Source organism: Hipposideros armiger, unplaced genomic scaffold (assembly GCF_001890085.2).
Source record: "Hipposideros armiger isolate ML-2016 unplaced genomic scaffold, ASM189008v1 scaffold_45, whole genome shotgun sequence".
NCBI lineage: Eukaryota > Metazoa > Chordata > Mammalia > Chiroptera > Hipposideridae > Hipposideros > Hipposideros armiger.
The window spans coordinates 2,481,124-2,502,174 of record NW_017731395.1 but is presented as its reverse complement, the minus strand read 5'-3'; the positions used below and the strand labels follow the sequence as shown (position 1 = coordinate 2,502,174).

Below are 21,051 nucleotides of genomic sequence, written 5' to 3'. Positions count from 1 at the left end.
TCAGGCGTGCAGCTTTCCGCTGCCTGCGTTGCCGGCCTTCTCTGCTAGAGGCACAAGGGTCTCAGCTGGGCTGTTTCATTCTTTCTCAGTGATTATGTTGAAGTAGCAGGGGATGACATATTGGTGAGTATCTAATTAAAACCTCAACATACCTTCTCTTCCATTGTAAATTTTAAAAAAGAGTTATGTAGCTATTCTTTCATTGGGCCCAAACTATGTGTTTTTTCAGTGTTGTCTTTAGTGTCTGTTTAGTAAGCTGAAGAAAATAAGGTGTTCTCTAGGCAAAGCTGATCTTGACTCTGATTTTGTACATTCTGACTCTACCTACAGACCCAGGGCTTGGAAACAGGCAGTCTGCTTGGATATTTTATTTATTTGTCTGTTTACATGTGTAAGAGGAAAATTACAATATTATATGTATATGTGTATTTATGTTTAGTTTTATAACTTGTGTATAGGATTATGATATGATTTGTATCTTTAACTTTTCTTTAGCTTTAATCTGTTATTTTAAGCGGATGATTTAACTCCTTTGTGCTTGGGTTTCTCCATGGTGGTTATTTACAGGAATGGTTATTTTCAGAAATTTCAGACGGTATTAAATATGTGTCTTTTTTTCTCTTTTATCTCAGGCTAAAGTAAATGAAGCTGTAGAGCACTTACTTTCTCTGAAAGCTCAATATAAAGAAAAAACTGGGAAGGAGTACGTTCCTGGTCAGCCCCCTTTATCTCAAAGTTCAGATTCAAGTCCAGCCAGAAGCTCTGAGACGTGTGGTCCAGAAACATCAGAAGCCAAAGTGCTTTTTGACAAAGTAGCGTCTCAAGGAGAAGTTGTTCGAAAACTGAAAGCTGAAAAGGCCTCTAAGGTTGGTGTGGCATTTGGTTTGTGTGTTTTTGGTTTTTCCATTACAGGCTATTTTCTTTGCCTGGAACACTTTCTGTCCCACCAACTCTGGCTAACTTGTACTCATATATTTTTAGTTCTCAACTCTTATCTTGCCTTAGAGAAGCCTTTGTTGATCCTTTCACCACCCCAACTAGATTTGATTGGACTTTCTTATATGGCATTGCTTTTCTTTGCCACAATACTTAAACAACTAGATTTCAGTTGCTTGTTAAATTGTCCGTTTCTCTCTAGTTTGCTAGATCCTTGAGGATAGGGCTCTAGACCCGCGCAGTGCCTGGCTCGTCCTCGGCCCTTGGTGCGTACTCTTTGTTTGACTCATTGTCCTAAAGCTCTTTCAGTCTCCAAAGGCAAGTTTTATTGTGAGCCACAGTGTAGTTTGTGCAAATTGTATTATCTTCATATGAATAACATCTTTTGTTACAAATTCATTAGTGGAAAACAGTAAGTCCTTATAGGTTTTGAAGTTTAAAAACTTGATTAACTGCCATCTTTATATTTGTGAAGTGTTCAACTTATGCAATTTAATGGCCCTTAAATGACAATAGAATACATATTACATACTGGTGCTTTCTAAAAGAACTTTTTGCAAGATGGAAATATTCTATAACAGTTCTGTGCATCGCTGTTGCCACTAGCCACATGTGGCTTCTGAGCACTTGAAATGTGGCTGTTATGACTGAGAAAGTAAATTTTCAATTTTCTTTAATTTAAGTGTAAATAACACATGTATTGTAGCTAGGGACTACTGTTTGGACCGTGCAGTTATAGTTGTATTTTTCAGTCACTCTTTTGCACAGTTCTGTCCCTGTATATTCTTCTGTTTATTTTCAGTAGTTGGTGTATGTAACATTCTCCACCCCTACCCTACCTCATACCCCTCTGCCTTTAATTATGTTTTCAACTCTGCTTAGAAAGCTTTGGACATTGGTGCTTAGGCAGCGATTTGAATGAAATATCATCATCTCCTCTTTTCCCTCTTTTGTGAAACTAAAGGATCAGGTAGACACAGCTGTAAAAGGACTCCTTCAGCTGAAAGCACAGTACAAGTCCCTCACAGGAGTGGAATATAAGCCTGTCTCTGCCACCGGGGCCGAGGACAAAGATAAGAAAAAGAAAGAAAAAGAAAATAAATCTGAAAAGCAGAATAAGCCTCAGAAACAAAGTGATGGCCAAAAGAAAGACGCCTCTAAAAGCCAAGGCAGTGGGCTGTCGCCCGGTGGAGCAGGAGAAGGACAAGGGCCCAAGAAGCAGACCAGGTAACGAAACACGGAGAGGTCCTTTGAAGTGAAGCAATGCTTCGAATGAATTCAATGCTCACATTTTTTTTTTTTTTTAAGATTTTATTGGGGAATTGGGGGAGGGAAACAGTGCTAGGGAATCGGGGGAAGGGGAACAGATAAGTTGCTGTCCTTTTGTTCTTCAGTCTAGTTGTGGAGGACGTTGCTTCACTGGCCCAAGTTGGCACCATCATTGTGCTCTTCCCGGGCAAGACAGATCAGTCGCTGGCTTCTGGACGGCCGCTCACGCTGGCTGCTGGCCGCTCATGCTGGCTGCTGGCTACACACGGTAGCCCATGGCAACCCACTGCAGCAGGGGCTGCAGCCTACGCCGTCGCCGGTGACTCACGGGCAGCCCAGCTCCAGGTTGAGCTGTTGTTCAGCATCTTAGCTGTAGAGGGCAGTGTCACTGGCCCTCATATGTGGGATCCAAACTGGGGCCCTCTGGTGTCCCAAGCCAGCTCTTAACCATCGCGCCACTCGGCCGGCCCCACATTTTTTTTTTTTTAAACAAATTTTGGTCAATTGGACTATCACATAAAGTCAGAGAATGCTAAAGGTACAGTGTCAGCAGGTAGCTTTTGTTAATTTTCCATGTATTTATTTAAATAGGTAACACATTCACTTGCTTGGTTCAAGAATCTCAGAGTATAAACAGCTCAGTGGAATCTCAGCCCTATGCTTGTTTCCCATCTCCCCAGTCCTGCCACCAGGACGGTTCGGGCCCTTTTGTCTCCTATTTAACACAGTTGGTGGCCTAACTGTACACGCATTGTTCTGCACCTTACAAACAGATTTTTCTAATGGAAATCTTCGGTGAGGATTAAATGCAAATTTCATTCTTAGTAGGATTTTAAAACTGGTTTGGTTAAATATAAAACAAAGCTGGCTTAAAGACAAAACAGTGCAATAGATGGTGTTTGGATTTCTTCCCATCCTGTCTATAATCTCTTCCCCAGAGTAGAGTGAACTGAATTTCAAATTCTGCCTCGCATCGCTCACATCACACACACAGTTATCTCCATAAGCAGGAGAAGACAGCGCTTCTTTTCCTTGCCTATTGAACGCAGTGATCAAATGTACATAATAGTAGTAGAGAGACTAGAACTTCTCATCTTTTTACCTTCTGACTGCTTGTGAAAGGGCCAGGTTTCACACAGGTGTTCTGTTGAGATGTGTCAAAGTGAAATAACAGAATTGAACTGTAAGTACATCGATAAAGCCTCTTTTGTAAACTCGAAATAGAGCATAACTCATGGGTAGACCCTAAGACCACAGTTCCCTGAACAGTTGTAGGTATTTCAAGGAAAGGATTATCTGGAATAGCTTTCATTGCAGATCTGATTTATTTTGGAAGCATATACCTCTGCAACTTTTATTTACTGCAGTTAAAAGAAAAACTTGTAGAATATGTAAGGCTATGTATACCTATATATGCACACATGTAGCACACAGAGCCATTGTTTTCATCCTTTTTTACATGTTACTTTCAGTGAGACACTGAGCCTACTAATTATAATTTTGCCTGGATTAAGGTTGGCAAAAGATTCTTATTTTTCAGTGAGAGGATACTACGTGAATAGGCTCTATCTTTATTACAAATACATTGCCCTATAAAGAACTTTGTAAAGTGGATATCTGCATTAAAATCATAATTTTTGTTAGCCTTGGCTTTCCCAGTATTTGTGGATGGTTCCACTACGTTTTAAGAGATGACTGAACTGTTTTCTAGGTTAAAAACATTATCTTGGGAATGAATAAAGAAGAATGTAAATATAGAAATAGCTCATACTGAAGAAAAACTAATCTGATTTGAACTTCAGAGGTTTATTCCCGTTCAACCTAAAAGCAGTTGCCGAATGAAGGGATTTATATTTTATTTTTCATATCTGCAGGTTGGGTCTTGAGGCAAAAAAAGAAGAAAATCTTGCCGATTGGTATTCTCAAGTGAGTATGCATTAGTTGATTTTTATGTTTTAAGTTTCTCAAAGGCGGCTTAATATATTTAGTTTCTGAAGTCCAGACACAAAGTAATAATGTATAATGCCTTTAATAATATTTAGTATAGACATTGAACGTGTCACAATTTTCAAAGCTTGGTCACATAGATCAGTGAATCAAGAAGTAGCCCTTTGAGATAGTCATTGTTTGATTTTTTTTTTTTTAAATGGTGAGCTAAAGGGATTAGTCCAAAATCACAAAGATAGTAACAGCAGAAGCAAGATTGGAATTCAAGTCCTAAGAGTTAGGGCCCTGGGTTCCTCAGTGTAGAAAGGTCCATTTTACACGCACAGAAAGAGGGTGTACTGACAGTGGAAGCCTCTGGATTTGAAGCTGGGTTATCATACTCTTGGCACTCGCACTAGAATCCTGATTCAATTGAGGCTTTAAAGACTGTTTTTCTTTTAAAAAAAGGTCATCACAAAGTCAGAAATGATTGAATACTATGATGTAAGTGGCTGCTATGTCCTTCGTCCTTGGGCGTACTTCATTTGGGACTCCATCAAGGACTTTTTCGATGCTGAGATCAAGAAACTGGGTGTTGAAAACTGCTATTTTCCCATGTTTGTGTCTCAAGGTGCACTAGAGAAAGAGAAGACTCATATTGCTGACTTTGCCCCTGAGGTAAGTTAGCCTGCTATATTTATTTTTGCAGTTTTTTTCTCATAAACTCAAAAGTATACTTTCAATTAACACTTGAATAGTAATTGAAAAGGCAAGTTATAACAGCCAGTTTAGAGAAACATAAAACCATTTAAAAAATATTTCTACCTTCACAGTAAGTTATGATTCTGTTTGTTACATTTAATGATTATAACTGGCTTTCTCTTTTCTCTCTAAACATGTATAAGGACTGTTAAGTATCTACCTTTTCTCACAGTGAACAGCAGCAATTATTTTAATTATCTTAATTGATATAGCAAAAATTCAATTAGCGATTTGCCAGCATTTGTGTTGTTTCTCTAAGTACTGTTTTTGAAATGTATGAAAAATGATTTTATCCTCCTAGGTTGCTTGGGTTACAAGATCTGGCAAAACAGAGTTGGCAGAGCCCATTGCCATCCGTCCTACGAGTGAAACAGGTGAGGATGGGCCTTGGAGCGCAGGAGACAGCACACTGAGATATTAGCAACAGCTGCTAGAGCTGTCTTGGCTTTCGTTTTGTGACATTTATAATCCTGTTGATATAAAGAGTTTAATGAATGTTGATAAAGATGAATGCAAACTGAAGTGGTATAGAATTTTATTCTCTGTACAATATTCATGACAGCTCTTTATCATTAGGATAGAGGTTTTTTGTTTTTTTTAAATACTTCATCATTTTTTATTTTATGCTATAATTTTTCAGAACTTTTCAGGAATTTTATTCTTGGAATAATTTTTGTTTTTGGAATTGATTATAAAATTGCAAACATAGTTTTATGTCCTTTTTACTTAAAGTTGTATTAGTCATTTTAATACCATTACACTCACATTTGTGTAGGGTTTTTATAGGTTAGTAAGTGATTTCATTTACATCTTCTGTTGTTATAACAGTGTAGTGAGGAGGCTGAGGCAGCTATTGTTACCTCCATTTTGCAGGTTAAAAAAGGTCTCTGAAAGGTTAAGTGACTTTCCTAAAATTACACATAGTAAATGCAAGTGCCACTTGAAAATTTGGTCTTGTCAGTGTCTTTCAAAGTGATTATCTGTCTTTAGTTAAGGATTATTTGCTCTTTGATGCTTATAGTGGTACTCATGTATAATACATAATGATGCATTATTGAAATATGACACCAGCTTTATGTCATATACCAGATTGGCAAAGTTTTTTTGTTTTACTAATTCTAGATAATCTGTAGTAGGCCATGATAAGATAGGCACCTTCATTTAAATTAGCAGTTCAGGGCAAGAGTTTTCATACCCTGGGTAGATACATCAGCTAGATTTAACTTAAATTCTGGTTCTCATATGTAACCGTGCTGAATTTAGCAAGCTATTTAACATCTGTAAGCTCAGTTTTCACATCTTTAATATTGAAATTGTAATCTACTTTGTGATTGAATGTGAGAATTGAACAGGGTAATGAATGCAAAGAAGTTAACGTGATATATGCTAGAAGATCTTCACTTAGTGTTTTTAGAAACAAAACAACTAAAAAAGCAGTCAAATTAAATGTCAAATGTAAATCGCATTGTGAAGAACATAAAATATGGTCACCTTTGGATAGGTTTATTTCCTTGGCTAATCCGCTTTGTGAAATTCATAATAATACCATTCACTGACCATTACAAACACTGGAGACACGTTTACGCAAACACAACATTCTAGTTCCTATTGATTATGTTGCCGATCTAGCTCTTAGCAGCCTCCAGGTGAGATAAAACCTTCCGTGACTAACTCTGCCTGTATTTTCCTGTCTTTCAGTCATGTACCCTTCATATGCGAAGTGGGTACAGTCACACAGAGACCTGCCCATCAGACTCAACCAGTGGTGCAACGTGGTGGTGGGTACACGCCCCTTCTCACGTTCTTTCATTGTTCTGCTGCTTTTTTTTGTTGTTACAAAAGCCCGTTTTGTTTTTTCTTATTTGTATAGTCAAAGGATTGGGAGTGTGGAAGCTTTTTTGAGGACTTTGGATCTCAGTTATGATTTCTGATTACCATACAATTGTTAATAAAAATTGAAAGCTCACCATAATGACCAAATTGTCTTCTTGCCTCTTCCAGCGCTGGGAGTTCAAGCACCCTCAGCCGTTCCTGCGTACCCGTGAGTTCCTTTGGCAGGAGGGGCACAGTGCATTTGCTACATTTGAAGAAGCAGCAGAAGAGGTATAAAAAGTGTCTTCCTCAATACGTTCCATATTATGTTCTATTTCTTTGTCCACGCTGTGCTTTTTTTCTTTCTTCAGCTGTCAGTCATGCAGTATTAACTATTTATTGGCAGTCACTTAATAACTATAAAATGAAATTTGATCTGATCTCAAATAACATTAAAAGAATGTCCTGGTATAAATTATTCTGTTACCTAAAATTTATATATCACATGTTAAAAGACAAAACAAGTGAATTCAAATGTACATGGACTTAAGAAACTGCTTATTGAAATTTTATTAGAAAATGTGCTAGTTTTTTAAATTTTCAGAGGAAAATATTTTTGAACTTAAGTGTATAGAAGCAATTATAATCCCATGGGTGAAATTAATTATTCTTCAGGAGACTTTTACCCTGGTCATTGTATATCTTTCAAATGAATGAATTTTCTCTTACATTCTAAATTTATGTACATTTTTAAAAGTTACTCAGCTTCTTTTCACACTGCTGTGTTGGAATGTCTTCCTTAATAAATTCAGACTGGCTGCTTTAACCTTTCAGTAATATAAAAGCTTTTCCTACCACAGTTAGCTTTAAATAGTACAGTTTTATAGATCTATACTAAATAAATAGACCATAAATTTGAGCACTTTTACATTTAAAATGTTGTTACAGGTCTTGCAGATACTTGACTTATATGCTCAGGTATATGAAGACCTCCTGGCAATTCCTGTTGTGAAAGGAAGAAAGACTGAGAAGGAGAAATTTGCAGGCGGAGACTATACCACCACAGTGGAGGCGTTCATATCTGCTAGTGGAAGAGCCATCCAGGTATCAGGCTGCTGCGTGGGCGTCATAGGCGACTAAGCACAGCCCTTGGGCAGCTGCAGCGTATTGCTTGTCATCAGAGAAGTAGGCTCTTCAAAAACAGTAGTTCATGTACTTTCTAGACCGTATTCTAATTTAAAGCATTTATGCCTCTTTGTTATATCAGTTATGCTTTAAAAACATATTTAAGGTAAAAAACCAGAGAAGATAAAATAGGGCTAGTGTCATTTGAACACGTGTAATGATCTTATTTTCGAAGGCATAACAAGTTATTAAAATTAAAGCTCAAGGGCCGGCCGAGTGGCTCAGTTGGTTAAGAGCTCGCTCAAGGGTTTGAGCTCTGAGGAACAGTGGTTCGAGTCCCGGCCCAAGCTGAGCAGCTGCTGAGCTGCCAACAGGTAGCTGGATGGCTCAGCTAAAAAAAAAAAAAAAAAAAAAATTAAAGCTCATATCTCTCTCTTTATTTTAGGGAGGAACATCACATCATTTAGGGCAGAATTTTTCCAAAATGTTTGAAATCATTTTTGAAGATCCAAAGACACCAGGAGAGAAGCAATTTGCCTATCAGAACTCCTGGGGGCTGACAACTCGAACTATTGGTGTTATGACAATGGTTCATGGGGACAACATGGGCTTAGTCTTACCACCCCGTGTAGCCTGTGTTCAGGTGAGGAAGCCATTTCTGTTTGTCATTCCTTTTATCAAATACACACCATGTTTACTAATGGAAATTTCAAAGAGTGATATTCTGAATATCATTCAGGTAGATTTCGCTGGTACAGAAACAACCTATTTACAGTCTAGAACTACATAGTACATTGTGTAACTGTGTATAGTATTAGTGCTCTTAATTTTGTAATCTCAGTTTTTTTAGCTACTTTATACAAAACTCTTTTAGAACTAAAAATCATTGTTTGAAGTGATTTGTAATAGGTTAAATGTGACATAGGTCAGGTGGAAATGCTTTTAGCATGGACAAGCAGTGCAGCTAATTGGTAGACATTCTGTGTAAATTAGAAATCACACAAGTTGATTTGTGTTAAGATTTATAGTTACCAGCAGGTTATGACTCCTGGACATTATGTAGTAACGTGACTTCCTTACTTCTGTGTGCTGTTTCTTTGTATAAATGTGTGATACTCTGCTGATTCTAGGTGGTGGTTATTCCTTGTGGCATTACAAATGCACTTTCTGAAGAAGACAGAGATGCTCTGATTGCAAAATGCAGTGATTATCACAGGCGGTTACTCGGTGTTAATATTCGAGTTAGAGTTGATTTGCGAGATAACTATTCTCCAGGTTGGAAGTTCAATCATTGGGAGCTCAAGGTAAGTTCTTCGGTTGCATCTTTTACTCCCAATTTGTATTTAGATTTTCTTTATTCTATATATACTTTTATAAAATGCAAGGCTTCTTCATTACTTTTCTCTATTTTGATAGTTGTTGAGTTCTTCTTCACTGAAACTAAGTGATGAGCAGACACATTTCAGCGCTTTGTAATAGCGATATCAGAAGTTTATGTATTTTCTAAATTTAAAATCATTTTTGTGGAAGCTTATTTTTATTTTAGAATAAAACTGATCTTGAAGAACTTGTTTATGATTAATAAACCTCATACGGTTGTTTGACTAAAATATTTATACCAGGAATTCATATAATAAATAAGTTGTTCAAACAGACTATCAGAATAGTAGTACATGGACCCTAATTCACCTTCTCTTTGTGCTGACGAACAGTAGTTATATTGCTGGATAGTACAATTAATATTTCCTGCCGGAGCTATTTGAAAGTAAGATGCTAGCCTGATGCCCCATCACTCTACAAACACATTCTCTTACTTACATCACAGTCCAGCCAGCAAAATCAGGATGTTAACACTGATACGTTACTACCAGCTATTCTAGAACCTGTTCAGGTTTTGTGAGCTGTCCCACTGGTGTCCTTCATAGCACACGGTTCTGGTTCAAAATTATGGGTTGTAAACTGTTGTGCCACAAACGAGTCCAGGAAGTGCCAAGGGACTGCTCAGTGGCTTGGGGTGGCTTTAGCTTCAAGAAGTCTTCTCTGTTTACCCCCGCAGGCCATACAAATGTAATTTTCTATGTTACGTGAGAAAAATTAGGAACTCTGATCTATATGCCTGCCATCATGTTTGTCCATAAGCTCTTTCTTAGCTCAGAACCACTTGGGCAGTGCATTTTTTTTTTTTTTTAAGGTTTATGCTTTCTTTTTGGGAGTAGGTTTCTATAATATCTCAGGTATTTTACCTGTTTTTATCATTTGTGTTAGAACTTCGTTTTTTGGATTTTTATGATTTATAGTTGATAAGGCCATGAAATAAGTCTGTATGTTCAGCTGGAGACATGCATGTATCATCTAAACTGCCTGTTTTGTTTTTTAGGGAGTTCCAATTAGAGTTGAAGTTGGGCCACGTGATATGAAGAGCTGTCAGTTTGTAGCTGTCAGAAGAGATACTGGAGAAAAACTGACAGTTGCTGAAAATGAGGCTGAGACTAAACTTCAAGCTATTTTGGAAGATATCCATGTTAACCTTTTCACAAGGTTAGTTCCTTCAAATGGCTTGTATGTCTTCATCGTCAAATCCCCCTGGACCTCTGAGAGCTTACCAAGAAATTCTGCCCATCTGAAAGTCATCTTTTCCTTTGAACTCCCATGGTTCTTAATTTACCTTCTCTTTGTGTTTTTGACTTGTATCACGATTATTCTTTTAAGTACTTTGTGTTCCCTACTAGGTTTGCAGCAATAGACTGTCCCATGGACTAATTTGGGTTAATATTAGATCCAGGCTTTTATGACATAAATCTGAGGAAATAAGGCATTTATGCCTCATCTGCTGGATACACATCCGCAGTACCTGAGAAGCTTTTTAAAAAATAACCAGTGCCTGGGCCCTCCCCAGTGATGTTAATTTAATTGGTCTAGAGCGGGCCTGGCAACTACAGTGTTAAAAGCTCAAGTGATTATAAGGTGTAGCCAAAGCTAAGGTCCTCCTATTAGGGGGTGAGGGTGAGGGGCAGGGGCTCAGGGCTGACCTGACCTATGGAGAGGGGTCGTTCAGAATCACAGACCCCAAGGCAGAGGCACTAGAAGACCCATGGCATGTGCACCTTATTGTCTTTCCTACCACCTGAAGCAGAGAGGAAGGCCCACTGCCACTGGAGATAGAGGCTCAGCCTGGGGGGGGGGGGGTCGTGCCTGCCTCTTATTTATTCATTTATCTTCTAATACCTTGTGCCTAACTCAGGCAAGGCCTCAATTATTATCTTGCATTTCAGAGTAAACTGACATGAACCTTGGCTTTGGTGCTCGCGTATGTGTTTTTAGGCAAGTGATTTTGCTTCTCTTGGCTTGCTTGCCCTGAAATGGGAGTGATAATAAGTCTCTTGAGGGGTTACTTCAAGGATTTATTTGGCCTAGAAATCAATAATGCATTTGAAGTCCATCTGAATTCAGAACGTAATATTGTTAGAGGTGAAAGATATGGAAGCTGCCTGTCCTTATTGCCGCCATTCAAATGGTGCACTTGGTGCAGTGGTCCTTTTCCAGGAACTCTTCAGTCACCTGGAAGCTTGGCAACAGGAATATACCCGAGCCTCACTCCTTGTTGACATTCTGATTTATTAGTTTTAAGATACGTTCTGGTCATCTAGTGTTAACAGTGCTCTGTGTCTGATGCGATGCACACCCCTGGTTGGAAAACCACTGCAGTAGAGGCTAAAAAGAAGTTTTTTGTTGACGTTTTTATTCAGTAAGTTTGTTAATATAAGTTGCATGAAGGTGCATTTTTTTGCAACTGAAGGCCTAAGCCTGGAAAGGGGCACATTCCTTTCCCTGGATCTCATTGGCTATAACTTAGTGATGTGGGCCCATCTCACTACAAAAATGTTGGAAGAAGCAGAAGAAGATTTGGTAGACAGCTACCTAGCAGTCGCTGGCAGAGTTCCCATGGTCTTAGCTCTGAGACCCAGAAAAGAAAAATATCCTTTCTCTTCCTTGGTTACACCCATGAGTGACCCTCATGTAATATATGACTTGGAATGTGGAATAATACTTAATTTTCATTGCTAAAATCTGAGGTCCTTACAAAAGAATCATGTAGTATGTGAAAATAGCTTGATAATATATATTTATGTGATTTTCCTTATCAAAACATTTTCATGCCTTGGTATTTGATTCTATGGCAGTCCTGTATGATACAGTTAGACTTATTTCAGTATTTTTCCACTTTCATAAAAACTTAGAAAATTAGGACTAGAGAGGTTTAAAAAATAACCCAGACTCTCATAAGTAGTAAGTGGTATAGCCAGTAATATAATAGAATATTGGTCAACAGAGACTTAATGGCAATAATGAAAGTAAGTATTACTTGTTCAAATTGAGCTCATCTCACTTCCAGGTTATTGGTCTTTCATTAAATTACGCTAATTTTTTTAAAAAACTTTGTCATATTAATAAGAAAAATTATGTATTCTTTTCAAATTATTTTTTGATAGGGCCTCTAAAGACCTCAAAACCCACATGGTTGTGGCTAATTCAATGGAAGACTTTCAGAAGGAGCTAGATTCTGGGAAGGTAAGAAACTTCTGAAAAGTTTGGATATAAAAATATTTCAGTCAATGGTATTTCAAGGCCCACTGAACTTTAGCATGATGTTAATAACCTTTTTCAAGGCCAGTCACACAAAACAAGTATATATTGCTCAGCATTGTATACTCTTCTCCACTGGCTTTCCGAAAGCGTTACAGCATTATATCATTTTTGGATAACACTGTGAACTAATTATAGAAAAGCTTTTTCTCATGCTTGACATGCTGGCTAAACAACATTCGGTCTGTGTGACCCCTAATGTTTTCATTACTGAAAAATTTTTCTTTTGTTTTTTCAGCTTTGTGTAAGTTCCTAAAGCAAGCCTTGGTCTAGCTTTAGAAATATAGCGCGTAGATTCCTAGTATAAGGTTAAAAGTCCATTGCTTTCAACTCTGACCATATATTTCCTCAGGTATTAATTGATTGAACTTTCTGAGTAATAAGGGGAGAGTATTGCTTACATCTAAGCCTTTTTTTCAGAATAAGTGGGTACTTCTGGTTCCTTAAAACTTAAAACGTACATTTTTCTAATTACATAGTTAATGGCTCTTTAAGACTTTATCAGCTTTTTTTTTTTTTTTTAAGATTTTTATTGGGGAATTGGGGGAAGGGGAACAGACAAGTTGCTGTCGTTTTGTTCTTCAGTCTAGTTGTGGAGGACGTTGCTTCACTGGCCCAAGTTGGCACCATCATTGCGCTCTTCCCGGGCGAGGCAGATCAGTCTAGACGGCCGCTCACTGCGGCTGCTGGCCGCTCACGCTGGCTGCTGGCTACACACGGTAGCCCATGGCAACCCACTGCCACAGGGGCTGCAGCCTACGCCGACACCGGCGACTCACGGGCAGCCCAGCTCCTGGTCGAGCTGTTGTTCAGCATCGTAGCTGTGTAGGGCAGTGTCACTGGCCCTCATATATGGGATCCGAACCGGGGCCCTCTGGCGTCCCAAGCCAGTTCTTAACCATCATGCCACTCGGCCGGCCCAAGACTTTATCAGCTTTATGTGTGGTATATATTGCAAATGTTCCTAACCAAAACTTTAAATTCTCATAAAGAAGTCCTGATTTGCAAAACTACAATTTCTGGAATGAAATCACTTACAAACTTTAGTATTCTGATATACATGTTTGATTATACAACTAGTCCGGTGTCTCCACATTATAAATGAGAAAAACATGGGCAGGGCCTAAATGAATTACCCCTAGCTATACAGAAGCAGACCTGGTACCAGAATTTAGATCTCTCTTCTGATTGGTTTAGTGCACTTTGCTTTTCTTTGTACCGTTTTCTTTTTTTAATTCATGCTGTGAATATTATGGCAAAGTTTTAATTGGTTATGATCATTACTACCTCTTAATACGTCTCTTATTGCCTGAGCTGAGTAAATGTAAATCTCTCTGGCTTCCTGTTTACTAACTTGTAAAGTGAGTACATACACAATAGATGGTCTCAAACTGCCCTTCAAATCCATAATTCTTCAGTATTTAGCCTTCTGTTATTCTTGGTTTCTTGCCTGTGTAGTCTTCCACCTTTCTGGTTTCTCTAATTTGTCACTTGACTCAAACTATACACTTCTAAGAGAAGACGAGAGGATGGACAGCCCTCTGATGCAGCACATGTTTTTGCTTTCACTATAATTTATTTACGATGATTTTATTTTTGTTCCATTAATTGAATTTTAAAATTCCCTGTATTATAGAAATATGGTAGTCACTTTTGCAGTACAGTCTATGAAGACATTACATAAGAGTTAATAAATCAATAGAGTAAATATCAGTTAATCCATTGCTTTCAAAGAAATGAATCTCAGCAGATGTTAATGGAACCATATCTTTAATTCTAATACTAGATACGCTACTTGGGGGCTTTCAACGTCTATTCTGAAGTAGAATACAGTATTTTAGTTGTATGTCCAAAGCACATAGAGACCAAAGCAACTTTTGTTTCTTGTATTCAGTAGTCAGTTGCATCACCATCTCACCTTAGGTTGGTCAGCTTAGATGTGTTGACTGACCATCAAGCAACCTCTGAGCCTACTGTAAATAAAATTGTATTTACTGAGAGGGGAAAAGTTAGAAAGGATCTTTGGAACTTGAATGTAGGTGAAAGTTTGATTTTTCTAGTCTTCCCTGTTGATATAAATGAAAAAATATTTATATATAATGTATAGGACTTGATTTCAGTAAATTTTCCCAAGGGTATGGTCTTAATGAAATGAAAAAATATACTAAGTTATTTATATATAATATATATTGTTACTGTTGACATACATACGAATCTGTTGATCACTATGTTCTTTGAGTACTGATATTTTTTGCCATTAACATGTTCTGCAGAATGCAAAAGATTGTATCTTTTTAAAACATAGATAATAGAAATTATAAAAAATAAAAAGGTAAGAACCTTCCATGTTGAATAAATAGCCTAAAGTGTGTACTGTCCTTTCATATTAATAAACTATATGCATAAATAGAAATTTCAGGTCATATTTAAAGTTATTTTGAAGCTAGAAAGAATTAAAACATGGATTTTTTTTTACAAAATTACCATTTATGAGTCAAAATACATTTAATAATATCTTAGTTGAATTTTTTTCACATGCTACACCATTTTAAATTTTTTTAAATGGCTATTTTAGAAATACCGTCTCAAGGCTTAGTAAGTTTCTCTTAGAGGAAAAAAAATAAGACTATTTACTGTAAAAAATTTAACATTATAAAAAAATACAGCTGTAAGGATTGTGAGTTAATAAAAGTAAAATTTTCTAAGAAACCAACTTATTACCCAGACATTCTTTGAAATTAAGTCTTAATATTTTTATCATTGCAGAAAGACAGTGATTAAAGTTTTCCCCCCATTCTGTCTTTTGTAATGAATTTTAAACAATACTTTTATGAATGTACACTTTTTATCATGTTTTTTGTTTGTGTAAATGCTAATGATTTACCAAGATTCAATACAGGGAAGTAACTTTGCATGATTTCAGCTCTTATATCTCTAGGTTTGTTTTTGCTTCACTTTGCATTGCACAATTTCTGTATTAAAATATTTCAAAATATTACTACCATCCATTTCACTTTCCTTTCCCTCACTCATTCCTTTCCCCCAGGATTTGCCTACAAATTTATCACCTCTTTTTTATCCTAAGGGAGATTACCAAAATAACAGTTAGGCTAACATATTTTCCTGAATGAACGTAAGAGACGTAGGTAACTAACGCATCCTCACGTTGCAGTAATGTTCATCACCTGAAGAATTACTCAGTTTCTTTTATAATTTATTAATCTGTACTGACTTTCACATTATTGTTAGAAAAGCCTGTGGAAACCTGATGAACCAAGTCCCAAGCGCAGGAATAGCTTGTGGGAGGGACCTGGGGTGTGTGGCTGGAGCAGTCGACGATCAGAGGCTGAGGAGGAAGCATTTCTAATGTGGGGAGCTTATCCACACCTTAGACCCCCCCACTACTAACACTGAGCTCCAGGAGTTTTTTAAAGCATTGTTACATAAATGTGATTGCAGACAGATCTCATTTTAAAGTAGATAGGAACATTTTAGGATTCATAACTGGGAAATCTTAGTTCTTGTCTAGTCCACCATCCATATTTTACAAAAGAAAATTCAGGGCTAGAGATTTTCAAATAGTCATTGAATTTTGAAATTAGGGTGAAATTCCCGGTCTCTTGATTCTGCCCAGTATTCTGTATGCTCTACATATACAAGAAAAATTTTGAAAGGTGGTGTTTTCCCAATACAAAATGATTTTTGACTTTTCAAATACCCTTGGACTTTAAAAATGGCTCACTTAACCTATAACATGTTAAAAACAGTAAGGTATAAGGTGAAGTTTACCTGGTGGTTAGTTGTCCTTGTTAACAACACTTTAAAAATCAGTTCACAATATGTTATCTACCCCCATTTTCTTGGTAACCATTTTGGTAGAGCAGGCCGTGGTCCGGATGTGAAATGGGTGTGGGGGCGGACATCTGCAGCCCGCACCCATGTCTCCTCACCCTTGGTTCCTTCTCTCAGGCACTCTGTTGTAGCCCCTTTATTGGGACATGTAAGTGTATTGCAAAGATGTCTGTGTTGTGTCCTGATGTTTTATCTCTTGCATTTCTGAGCAATGTTTCTAGCAGGTTTGCAAGGGTACCATGGCCTGAAAAAGGCTGGGAGACCTGTCGTTTATACTTGTAAATCTAATAGAGAACTCAAATGTTCCTTCTGTGGCATAGAAGGAGTTATAAATGCCTTTTCTTACTAGATTGCTCAGATTCCATTCTGTGGGGAAATTGACTGTGAAGACTGGATCAAGAAGACCACTGCCAGGTAAATATAATGAACCGATACAATGTGTGAGGTATGGAAGTGGAAAAGAATAGAAATGTGCAGCATATTGAATGGAATTCTTGCTTTTGATTTCAGGGATCAAGATCTTGAACCTGGCTCTCCATCCATGGGAGCCAAAAGCCTTTGCATCCCCTTCAAGCCACTGTGCGAGCTGCCGCCTGGGGCCAGGTGCGTCTGCGGCCAGAACCCTGCCAAATACTACACTTTGTTTGGTCGTAGTTACTAAGGGACAGAACTGCACCCCCATCTCCAGGTCTCCTCACTTTAAAAAAAAAAATACTAATACTCTTCCCAGGTAGACACAGTTTTATGATTTTTAAAAAAATACAAGTTCTAAAAGGAAGTCACATGAGACAAACACCTATTCTTATGCCGAAATTAACAGTGGAAAAAAGACTTTTCTGTAATCTACCCCAGTAATAAATATCATGAACTAAAACTGTTTTATGTATTCATTTGTTTCTGAAATACCTGAATTATGTACTACAAGGAAATTCATGCGAAGAGATGAAAATAATTGCTCTTTGTAGGAATTGCCTGAAGCTGCGGGTGAGTAGAACTAATCACGGAAAAGCTTGGAGCTGGCTGCTTTACTGGGACTCACTATTTAAAGGAACTCTACAGTAAGGAACTTTGTTAAGGAAGGAACCCTTCACCCAAATCTACATGCGATAAGTTGGCTTTTTTCTTAAATTAAGACTCAGCTAAAAGATCAAAAGATTTCTCAAACACCTTAAAAGTGGTGGTGCTTTTCAAGAGGGTGCATAAAGCTGAATCCAGGCAATACCTGTAAGAAATCACTATTTTACTTGCAGACGACAACCATTAACGGTACATGACTGACAGGCACAAAAGTGAACGTGTGCCTGGTGTTCATTGCAGCAAAAAGAGAACACGTAGGTCAGGTACGTTTACTGGAATTGGACGTTAACAGCAGATCGTTTGGCTTCTGGTGGAGAGGCTCTGAGTCTTGAGATGAGCAGCCGAATGCTCCAGAAAACAACGAAGAGAACGCATTTGGACTGGGGAGTCTGTGCATATCACCTTACATTTGATTCTAGTTATTAATCTTCGTCATCTATCTTACAGCTGTGGTGTTCGGGGCTTGTCAGTCGCATCAGAAGTTTGGGGAGGCAGCTTGCCTCTCCCCCGTTATTTTCAAAAATATCTTTGGCCCTTTGCTTGTCACTTTTACTATGTCTAGAAAACAGCCATTTATTGCTTGTCTGTTCTGTGTGACGTGCCAGAGCAGACAGGAATGAGTAAAAACAAACATGAGTTTTCCCCTTCTTGGCCTCATCTCCGTGAAGTAGTTCTATTTTAGATGCAAAATCAAATGATCAAGTGGCCAAGGAGACAGAGCGGTGTGAACAAACAGGACAGGTTTATTAGTAGGATGCCACTGCCTCGTGACCCTCACTGAGATATCTTGGCACCATCCCCGCCAATAGCACGCTGAGAACTCGCCTGTACTGGAGATGATACCTAGAAAATTAAATCAACACTACTCTGCCACACCACCAGGCCTGCAAACAATTGTTATGGCTCAGTACGTGATGTTAAACCAATGTATTTGTTCAGCTCTACTGGAAGGTTTAAGAGTTTGGAGCATTATTAGTACTGAAACACTATAAAAAGATTTTATCAAGTCTCATGTAATAGGGATATTTCAAAATATATTTTATGTCACCAAAACCAAATATTGTGATTAAGAAATACACATCGAATGAGTGAGTTTCTTATCTCCTTCAGGTCTTTTACTCAAAGAACATCTCAGTAAATCCTTTCCTGATGACTTTCTTTAAAACTATAGCTCCACCCCTATGCCAACACTTTGTCCCTCATCCCTGCTGCCTCTGTCTCCATTCTTATCATCTGACAGTCAGTACACTCTATGACTTATTTTGTTAGTTATCTGTCCTCCCCCCACCCCCACTGCAATGTAAGTTTCATAAAGGCAGGTTTTTTGTCACTGCTGTTTCCCCAGAGCCTAGCACTGTGTTTGACATGTAGGAACTCAGCAAATATTTGTTGCGTGATTGGATGAATGAGATACTCAGTGCAACTTGATACATTGTGGTTGTATTAGAAGTCTAACTGTTAGAATATTAACTGGAGAGTATTCATGAGATGCTAATGAAATTATTAGGGCTATATCTAAGTTGTCGGGATTTAATCAAATTCAGTGTATTTAGGGTTCTCCAGGTAAAACAAATCAGTAGGTTGTATGTGTCAATAGAGATTTATTATAAAGAATTGGCCCACACAACTTGGAGGCTGAGAAGCCCCAAGATACTCAGGGCGAGTCAGCAAGCATTGGAGACTCAAGAGCCAATGGTAGAGTTTCAGCCTGACGGCCCAGACACACACTGGAGACCCAGGAAGAGCAGAGGTTTCTGTTGAAGCCTGAAGACAGGAAAAAGCCATGGTCCCAGCTGGAAGGCAGCAGGAGAACCCGGAGGTTCTCCAGGCCTTCAACTGATGGGATGAGGCCCACCCATATGAGGGAGTGCCACCTGCTTTATTCAGTCTACAGATTCAAATGTAATCTCCAAAACCCTCCCAGAAGCCCCTCCGAATAATGTTTGACCAAGTGTCTTTGCACCTGGTGGCCCTGTCAAATTGACACATAAAATTAACTATCATAGTCATATGACTTTAAATTCAGAAAACATTGGGTTTGATCATTTCAGTCTATTTCTTTAAAGGATTGACTGTAGGCAGGCTACTGAAAACAATAGAGGCCGCTATTCTTTTAGTTATTCGGGAACTAGTAAACCTTTAAGGGTTATGAGGGACCGATAAGATTAAAACCAAAATTTCCTTGTATCAGTTAAGTCACTGTAATTTGGCTTTCTTCCTGAAACTAACTGGGGCTATGTCTCTAGCTCCTCCCCTTTTAAAGGTGTTTTATCTTTCCCGAGTGTGAGGAATGTTTTTCCTGTCTCCCTTTTGAGAACATTTGGCAGTGGGGTGCCTGTTTATTCCAGCTTGGTGGGCAAGGCCGTAGAAAAACCAGGGTCGCTTCATCTTTGGCTTTCACTTCCTGCAGCTCAGATCCAGAACATTCCCTGTACCCTGCAGTGAACAGCACTCAAAATTTTACACCCCAGGTAGACAGGATATGAAGGTCTTTGTCAGATGACTTGTCTCCCAGAGCAGTTACTGCACAAACGGAGCGTGGAAGCTGCAACAGCCAAAGCTCAAATGAGCCGCTCACTGCGCGATTCGGTTGCAGAGACTCTTGAGTTTTGTACTAAACACAAACAGACAGAAGAAATCCCTCATGTCCGTATCTGAAGCCCGTGTTTACCATTTCCACAAGTCCCAGCTCACATGACATCGCTCCTTTAATTGCCCTTTAAACTGTTTTATGGTTTTATAGCAGCCTATAAAAGGTGATTTCCAAATATGACAAGCCTGAAAGGCTGAAGAGGAGAGTTTTCCAGGAGTTGTAATCACTAAATCTGTAGCTACTCCCCTCAAGAGCTCAGCCTTCCCCAGCGAGCGAGGACGGCCGGAGCGCCGAGCGCCATGGGCCGATACTCCGGAAGGACCTTCCGGTTGATCTTCATGAGTGCCGTGAGCACCCTCCTGTTCATGATGGAGCTGGCGATCGCCCACATAGGCAACTCCCTGTCCTTGGCCTCCGACGCTTTCGCCGTGCTGTCCCACGTCCTCTCCATGATCATAGGCTTGTTTGGCCTGAGAGCCAGCCATATCAGGCAGCACAGGACGAGCACGTACGGCTTTCTTCGGGCAGACGTGGTGGGAGCCTTTGGCAACTCCATTTTTGCCATGGCCTTGATGTTCAGCATCCTGGTGGAAGCCATCAAAAGGTATATTAGCCCCCAGAAAACAGAGCAGCCACTGCTGGTTCTCAGTGCTGGAATTATTGGGCTGTTGTTCAACCTTCTCAGCTATGTCATCCTGGACTGCTGCTACTGCCCAGCACACAAGCCCCCGGGAGACCCTGAAACAGGTAAATAGCTCTGCAGACCGGCAGTCAATTTGCTCAGACTCCTGCTGGGGGGTGGGGGGTGGGGGAAAGGGGCTCTGAGGGTGCTGTCAAGACAGGCCCGATTTATTTGGTGGGCCTGTTGTCCCCATGACTTCCCAAAAGGTCTTTCTCAAGAATCACCCCCAGTCCGAAGTTCCTTGTTAGCTGGGTGGCAGCAGATCACTTTCATCTTGAGGGTCTTTAATGTTTACTCACGGGGAATGAAAAAGTGTTCAGACACGCAGAGAGGGAGCAAAAGCACCACCCAGAGCCATGGAGGGAGCAACGTG

The 21,051-nt window shown here is 39.0% G+C and overlaps 1 protein-coding gene across 4 annotated transcripts in view; it reads left to right on the top strand.

Moving 5' to 3' along the window:
- EPRS1 (glutamyl-prolyl-tRNA synthetase 1) overlaps window positions 1–17,200 on the top strand; it is a 49,283-nt gene extending 32,083 nt beyond the window's left edge. For all 4 annotated transcript variants that reach the window (XM_019639640.1, XM_019639639.1, XM_019639638.1 and 1 more), the window contains 14 exons: window positions 633–866; window positions 1,901–2,163; window positions 4,080–4,131; window positions 4,600–4,809; window positions 5,195–5,267; window positions 6,592–6,671; window positions 6,895–6,996; window positions 7,654–7,809; window positions 8,276–8,473; window positions 8,961–9,134; window positions 10,208–10,368; window positions 12,321–12,399; window positions 16,676–16,740; window positions 16,837–17,200. In XM_019639640.1, coding sequence (XP_019495185.1) covers window positions 633–866; window positions 1,901–2,163; window positions 4,080–4,131; window positions 4,600–4,809; window positions 5,195–5,267; window positions 6,592–6,671; window positions 6,895–6,996; window positions 7,654–7,809; window positions 8,276–8,473; window positions 8,961–9,134; window positions 10,208–10,368; window positions 12,321–12,399; window positions 16,676–16,740; window positions 16,837–16,987 — 1,998 coding nt within the window. In that variant the 3' untranslated portion in view covers window positions 16,988–17,200. The remainder of the gene's footprint in view (window positions 1–632; window positions 867–1,900; window positions 2,164–4,079; window positions 4,132–4,599; window positions 4,810–5,194; window positions 5,268–6,591; window positions 6,672–6,894; window positions 6,997–7,653; window positions 7,810–8,275; window positions 8,474–8,960; window positions 9,135–10,207; window positions 10,369–12,320; window positions 12,400–16,675; window positions 16,741–16,836) is intronic.
- The last annotated feature ends 3,851 nt before the right edge of the window (window positions 17,201–21,051 follow it).